This window comes from Typopeltis vanoorti, chromosome 3, assembly GCF_054136105.1.
Source record: "Typopeltis vanoorti isolate ZY-2024b chromosome 3, IOZ_Tvanoo_1.0, whole genome shotgun sequence".
NCBI classification, from domain to species: Eukaryota; Metazoa; Arthropoda; class Arachnida; order Uropygi; family Thelyphonidae; genus Typopeltis; species Typopeltis vanoorti.
In genome coordinates, this window is record NC_143551.1 from 154,433,879 (window position 1) to 154,441,949 (window position 8,071).

Consider the following 8,071-nt stretch of genomic DNA (forward strand, 5'->3'; position numbering starts at 1 on the left):
AATAAAAATAATAATAAAATAAAATAAACATATAAAAAACTACAGAACTTTTTCCAGGCTTTCTTATAGTAATTAACTAAATATGTGTGTATATATTAGGTGAGTACAGGCTACGTCGATCGCCACATCAATAATCACATCAATTTTACTGACAGAATAATACTGCTCAGTTAGTGTTTCAACAAAACTGCATCTAAAGTAATTGAGGAAAACTACTGTTGTGGATATTTTATTACTATATTAGACTACACAACAATATAATACAATACAAAAAGCAATGGCGTTAAAAGATAATTTAAGAAAAATGGAAAAGTTCAAATTTATTAAGATTTCACCTAAAATGATTCACACATTCATTTACAGAATTTAAATTAAAATCGATGTCAACTCAGAACTTGTAATTCTTGTTATAGTTTTCTTTATTCAGTTCAATTATTTCCTTTTCGATTTTTTTCTCAAATCCATTGATATTAGAATTCTCAGTAAGTCCATCTGCTTTCTTAGTATTTTTATTCTCATTCCCGGAAATAAGTTTTTCTATAGCAAGTAGCGGTGATTCCAAAAGTAAAGATATGCAATAGGAGATTCCAAATGTTACCATAAGATTGCCAAAAAATGTCCACACCTGAAATACATCAGTAAAACATTAGGTTAAGAATTTTAGCAAAGATTTATTTATTTATTTAAGTTTAAAAATTCGTAAATATATGTTAACATATTACAGACGAGTCAGAACGAATATAATAGATCATCAATATCAAAAAAGAAAGAGGACGAAAATTTCCGTGTAATGTATAACCATTCTTTACGTACTGTATAATTTGCATTTCAGTGGAAATTTCTTAAAAAATACTCGACTGTTATCTTAAATTTCATTTTATATATAGGAATAGATGGAATATTTGTCTTTCCAGTTAATAGTGTATCAGTTCTTTAAGCTGTCGGTCGGAATACTGTCACAGAAAAGAATATATATATATATATATATATGAAGGTCTTTAGGTGAGAGATCCATTTTAAACTTTTAATTACTTAATTAATTAACTATTAATTAAATAATATATTAATCAGGATTACTTATATAATGGATGAAAATATTTTCTTTCATCATTTTTTTCGGTGATGAGACCACATTTTTCTAATACGGTACCTAGCTACTAAACAACAGAAACATTCGTATTCAAAAAGATTTTGCTTCTGCATTAATTACTTTATTAATTATGCCAGAGAAAATAAACAGTAGTTCCTGGCTAGTTTTTTTTTTTTAAATAAAAGCATATCGCATGACAAAATAAGTTGACCACTTCGGTATATATGAATACTATAAAGTTTGACTGGTTGAAAAAAAGGACTCGCTTCAATCTGTATGGAAACATGAAGTCTACGAACTACACTTCATATATCACTATTATGAATAACTAATGAAAGAGAGGGCATGGATGAAAAAGAAATTCAGTTTCACTTTATTAATTGGCATAAATGATGCATTAATCAAAATAAGTATATTTTAAGCTAAACTAACTTACTGCTAAACGGTGAGTAGGCTGAAGCTGTTCTGTGAAAGTAGCCACAACTCCGGCTTGTACAAACACGTGGACAAGGTAAGCAATGTATGTCAATCTACTCAGAGGTACGAATGCACTCCAAGAGAGAATTACGTCCACCCAACCTGCAGAAAAATGTAAAATGTAAAAATATAAGTTAAATATCAAGCAATAATCATGAGTAGTCTTTTCATCCAATCCAAACTACGACTTTATTATTACTGCTTAATATTTAAATAGAAAGTAAAGAATTTATTTGAAAACAGCATTTAGTTTTCTTCGTCTTAATCCGAGATTTAGAACTGTACTTTGAATTTTGAACATACACTTTTCAATAAGCTATTAAATTCATAACGTTCGTTTGCAGTTCGTTCAGTTTTCCAAAGATGGGAAAGGTAAAATTCATGAGTAAATATTACAGTTTTGGAAAATGTAGAGCGAGTACAGAAATATGAGATCTTGATGAGGTCTCAGAATATTTTCACATAACATAAAGTGCATACAAATGGATGCATATTTGTTGAAAGTGGAACGAAACGCAGTTCTGTTTATTTAAATATTTTATTTTATTCTTTTTTTAACATTTTAACATTTTTATTTTTAATCTGATGTTAAGTAGAAGGAAGATATTTCAAGAAAGATGTTACTGAATTTGGATACAGAGATACATGTGAATAAAATTTCTGATTTGAACAGAGAATAAGATGCATTTGAGGCAATATATTACGAACATACAATCGCAATGAACACTTTTATAACTTAATTAATTAATTAAAGTCATCTTGAGCGGACCATTCTATATATAATAACAGCTCATTTCTATCATGATCAATTATTTACACTCAATACTTAAAATGAGAGTAAAAATCTCCCATGAATAAATCAGCTACATACAAAATGGCTATCATGCATCTCTTTAAACGACTTCAGTGATCTTGTACTCACACTTCATGGCTGGTCTCATACTGAACTGGAAGGATTCTTCTCATGGAAACTCCGAATTTTCATCTCACAGAACAGAAAAACGGGATAGAAGAACTCACGCAGTTTACCGAAAAATACACCGACCTTATAATCTTAGTTACTTTGACCGTAAATTCAAAACAACCAATCCACCAGCCTTATTCCTATGTTGATCACGCCCTCATTAAGGTTTCATATCTGATTCTTTATATTCTTGCCATGTGTAAAAATATCCCCTGAATATGCAAAATAATCTCTACTCACAAACTTACACTAGTGGCCAAAATTGTGGAAACCGTTTGGGAAAAGTGTATTTTTAAGGTTTGAAAGCTGATAACCACTTTGTTTTGGTGTAATACTATAGGAAAGATAATTTAATCAAGAATGCAATGCAACAAAGTTTGTTCAATTATCTGTATTCTATGAAAAGTTATAGCCAAATAACCAGAAAAAAGAAGCACAACTTGCTTATGTTGATATGATGTAGCTTTCCTTCATTTGAATGTAGCCAATGAGCATGAGTATTTAGAGCTATGAGCTAGTAAGGTCACAGTAGGATTCAGCTATTGATGTCATGTACTGGAGCTGAGAGGAGAACATTTGTCAGTGTGTTATGTGATTGCTATCAAGTTGGTTGGGTTTTTTTTTTTTTTGTGTTCTTTCATTTAGTGAGCTTGTAAAACGTAATACAAGTAAAGAAATGGCGCAAAAAGTTTACTGGTCACCCAGAAAGTGATGTAAAATAGTACTATTAAGTGAACAAGGCTACAGTTATGAAGAAATTGGAAGAAAAATTGGTGGAAACTTAACCAAAGATGGCATTTCTAAATTTTTCAAGAGGTATAAGGAGACTCAGTCACTACAAAACCAGACTAGTAAAGGCAGGAGAAGGTACACAACAGCAAATGATGATAGAAGAATTTAGAGACTGTGCCTAAGTTACAGAAGAAAATCATCTGCGTGTATACAAAATGAAATGGCGCAATACAGTGTGAAGTTGAGTGCAAGGACTGTTCGGTGCGGACTGCAGGAATTTGGTCTAAATGATAGAATTCCACCAAAAAAACCATTTTTATCTCTCAAACAAACGTTGAAAAGATTAAACTGGGCTAACACCCATGTTAACTGGACAGCGGAACAATGGGACAGTGTTATTTGGAGTGATGAGACCAAACTCTCTCTGTTTGGTAGTGATGGCATAAAATACGCAAGGAGAAGAATCGGAGAAGATTTGCATCCTGATTTCATTACACCTACCGTGAAACATCCACTTAGTGTTATGATCTGGGGTTGTATGACATCAAAAGATGTGGGCAGAATTTGATTGATTAATGGGAATATAAATGCCCAAAAATACATAAATGAAATACTTGACCTCAAACTGAATCGTTCCGCACGTGATCTTTTCCAAGATAATGAAGCATTTATATTTCAACAGGATTCAGCTCCAAGCCATGTTGCTGCTGTGTGCAAAACATGGTTTCAAGATAATCATATTCCACTGCTGGAATGGCCTGGGATTAGCCCAGACCTTAACCCAATCGAAAATCTATGGAGCCGACTAAAGAAACGTTAATCAAAAGCAATAAAGCAATAAAACCCAATTAATAGAAGCAATAATTCAATCTTGGTTTCACATTATAACAGCTACAGGAACTAAAAAACTTGGTTCACTCCATGGGAAGGCGTTGTAAGGCCGTAATTAACGCTAAAGGTTACCCAACTAAGTATTAACTCGCATTGTGAGAATTTTTGTATAACTTATTTTTTCTATGCGTTTAATTTTCTTCTTTATAACTGCTGTTCTAATAAAAAATCCTTCATAAACGTTATTGCATTATATTCTTGATTAACTTATGTTTCTACTGATATATAATTTTATGGTATTACTCCAAAAACGGTGGTGTTATAAGCCATCAAACCTCAGAAATACGCTTTTTCCAAAAGGTTTCCACAATTTTGGCCATTAGTATATATCTTTATCATGTTCTCACTTCCTTGGATATTTGATAACTCCCAATATACGGACCTCCGTAGCTCAATCAGTATAAGCGAAGTCCTTTAGTCGGAAAAACCTGGGTTCGATTGCCGTCAGTGATGTGAGGAACCTTTATCTGGCTCTTTCGACTAAAGGTTATTTCGCCGGTTCATATGGAGGTAGGGTTTTTTTCACCCGGAAACGCGGGTGTTTCGTCCATCAGAACATGCAAACCGGCCCCGTCAACACAGATTGATTACAGTCATGAATACGTTTCAACCATATGCCAGTCCTGAACCTTTCAAGGTAGTTCACCCATTGCTTTCCCCAACCGGGAAAGCAATGGTGAACTACCCTGTAAAAATCTCACCAGGAATACTTTGTGGGCAATTCGTACAAAGTCACCTACGGTCGGAAATGACTGAAAGGGAAAAGCAGTCAGTCAATATTTGGGAAGAAGTTATCAAATATCGTTATATAACTAATACTGTAACCTACTCTCTAAATTAGTCAAAAAAAAACTATTTGTCTTAAAATCATCTTATTCATTCGTATTTGACCTCTCTAATGCTTTTTCGTCCCGCGCCTTCTTTAAACCGAGGTTAATAAACCTGTACTGAGTGCTTCAGATACAACCACATTAATACCTTATATAATTTCACAACCACTTTTTGCCGCGATTTTCTGTCTCAAATGTAATGATCAGGATTAGTATTTCACAATTGTATATTATGAATATATAGCTTACAATAATAATTTCATTGGCCTGATTGTTCAGATAGTCAGCATATCCACTCTTAAATTGAGGAATCGAATCCCGCTGTGAGCATGAAGTTTGTGATTATGTTTAGGTGGGAGGTGAATTTTATTGCTCGGTTGTGAAATACCCCTCGACTCCCCTCTTATTGAATTTCTGAATTGGCTTAAAAAGTTCCATGTTTGGTCTCTAGACCAGTGAATAAATATACTCGTACGCTATATGTAGATATAGATACAGATATAGATATATTAAGCATGATTATATAGGAATTTTGATTACATTATGATTGACACATAACAAAATGCCAATGAATTTCCAGTGTCTTTATTCTGTCTTCTGCCTCTAATCTCGTACTGATAACGCCCATAACTAGGAGTATGACACAATGGCTTATCTCATCCAGCCTTGATAGATTAAAACTGAAGAAAAAATGCAAGCAAAACAAAGAAAGATTATTGTAATATTCCGGAATCAAGAATAACGCGTAACATCCAACTTCTTTTGTGTACTACATCGTTTAGCTTTCGATTTTGTAAGTAGTGAAATCTCAAGTAGTAATTCTTTGAAGTTAATTTTCTTAAAACTATTAACTCTTAAATTGAGGATTCGAATCCCGCTGATTAAAGAGAAGATCCGGCACAAAGTAAGATAGAATTTGAAGAATTGTTCCCACATTCCTTTTTTAAAGAAATCCTTTATTCGCCTGATAACAAAAAAGGGTCATACTTATTTGCTTATTATGATTTCATAACCTACTGTGGCCGTCACCATTGCACAAGTGATTTTTTTATTATTATCAGTTCTTCATTTTTAACTTTATTAATTTAATAATTAGACTAATAGACGCTTATGAATATCATATTATTTCACAGTTTTATTATTCACTTCTATTTACTTGTATTCTCAGTATTAGAAGTTATCGGTTTAAACGCAATAGCGTTTTCTGGGATGACATACTTGATAGATCATTTCATATTCTGAATTCACTTACATCAAAACACGTATCATATTTACATTTCATAAATAAGTATAACTGAAAAACTCTGTAATGTTAAATTATTGTGGTTCAGCTTACCTCCATACCCATTTGAACAAGCAAAGACAACCCATGCGACTCCTGATGACCACGCTGTCCTACTGAATGCTGCGTAGAATACTGCCTCTAAAGTGTTGGGTTCTCTTCCTTTATTCCAATCGTAAACTCCGTATAACGCACACATATTTATTGTTATAGCAATAGCCCATCCAATCCACAGTAAAATCTAGAAGTAAATATCTAAATTAATTCTCGATCTATTTTTATACCGATTGAAAATAAGTCTATATATATATATTATTGCCAAATGTCACATTTTATACTATGAACGACCTTAATATGAATCCCAACCATAAAATGTTGTAAACGTATAGCAGCTTACCTCCCTGGGTAGAATAATTGTCATTTAATCTGCTCTAGAGATCATAAACCGAACGCTTTCAAACCAATCCAGCCCTCCAAATAAACGAGGTAATTGACACTTACCTGTCGATAAAATTCATGTAACACCTAAAGTTTTTACAGACATCTCTATCAGCGCGTAATCTTAATCCATATTCTGGTGATAGGAAAACATATACACTATCTTCTGTTCACCACGACGATTGTGACAAACAGAATTCTGATTTTCTCTGCGCTAAAACACACCTACACGCATACCGCCAAGACAATTCACGAAACTAATAGACATGAACAAAATAAATAAAATAAGCTAACGCTTTTTATTCCCTTATAGGAAGTAGGCGAGGTCTTTTAAACCTATCTAGTTTTTGGAGACAGAGTGGGCAGTTCAATCTCTACCGGTAGCCAATCAGAGATAACTGGTCCATGACTATCACTAATTATAGGCTCATCGATGAAGAGACGAGAAAAGAAGTGTTACCATCTCTTGGTACCTAACCCTAACAGGATATATTAGTGTCTGAAACAGTGTGGGTTCTATGGTCGATTTTCTTGAGTTTACGGGATGACAAACCCGAGTTTCCTGGAGAACAAAACCCGCTTGCACATGCCATTGATCGACTAACTCGGGAACCGGTCTAAGAAAGGCTTAGAAAGCGTTCCTGCAGTCGGCGACTGGACTCGAACTTATAATAAGTGAGATAAGTCTATCTTCGTGCAAGATAGACTTATCTCACATGAAGATAGACTCATCCAAGTGCAGAGGATGCAAGCGCCACTTCCACTGAGCTACACAGACCTAATACTGATAGACTTTAATAGATTAATAGATTTGCTTACTGTTGACGCATGATCATATCATGCTTCTATTTAGCACTAGGGAACATCGCTAATATTATATTGCGCAACACACACACACACACACACACACACACACACTCACACACACACACACACACACACACACACACACACGCACATGCTGGGATTCCTCGACCGGTTTCATTGTGTATAGAAATTAATATTCTGTTAGCATGAAAAATCTTTCTAACAGTTTCTCTGGTAGCATGAAAAATCATGAAAGATTGATATTAAAGGTAACGAATAAATTAAATATTTTTCTGCTTTATAACTATCCATGTATAGCGAGAGGTAGAAGTCAGTTCATAGTTACGATAGCGTTTGTATATGAGGGTACAACAGAACACAAATCCTTCTACACACTGAATATTGTTTTAGGATTTGGAATTGTGTTCTCTAATAGCTCTAAAATACTGGACTCAGTTACATGACCTATCTCTCACTGATTCACTCCACTCTCTTACACAGACATTCAATTTATGTTGCTTGTATTTTCGACAAATATTTCCGTCGATACTGTTTAACAG

General features: G+C 33.7%; 1 protein-coding gene across 1 annotated transcript; it reads right to left on the reverse strand.

The window, feature by feature from the left end:
• Positions 1-388: 388 nt before the first annotated feature.
• On the reverse strand, positions 389-6,465 carry LOC150108676 (nose resistant to fluoxetine protein 6-like). The gene is made up of 3 exons (XM_090390501.1): positions 6,321-6,465; positions 1,527-1,669; positions 389-625 (listed from the first exon to the last, which is right to left on the reverse strand). The coding sequence occupies exons 1-3, from the start codon at positions 6,463-6,465 to the stop codon at positions 389-391; spliced, it is 525 nt and encodes a 174-aa protein (XP_090246627.1).
• Positions 6,466-8,071: the final 1,606 nt, after the last annotated feature.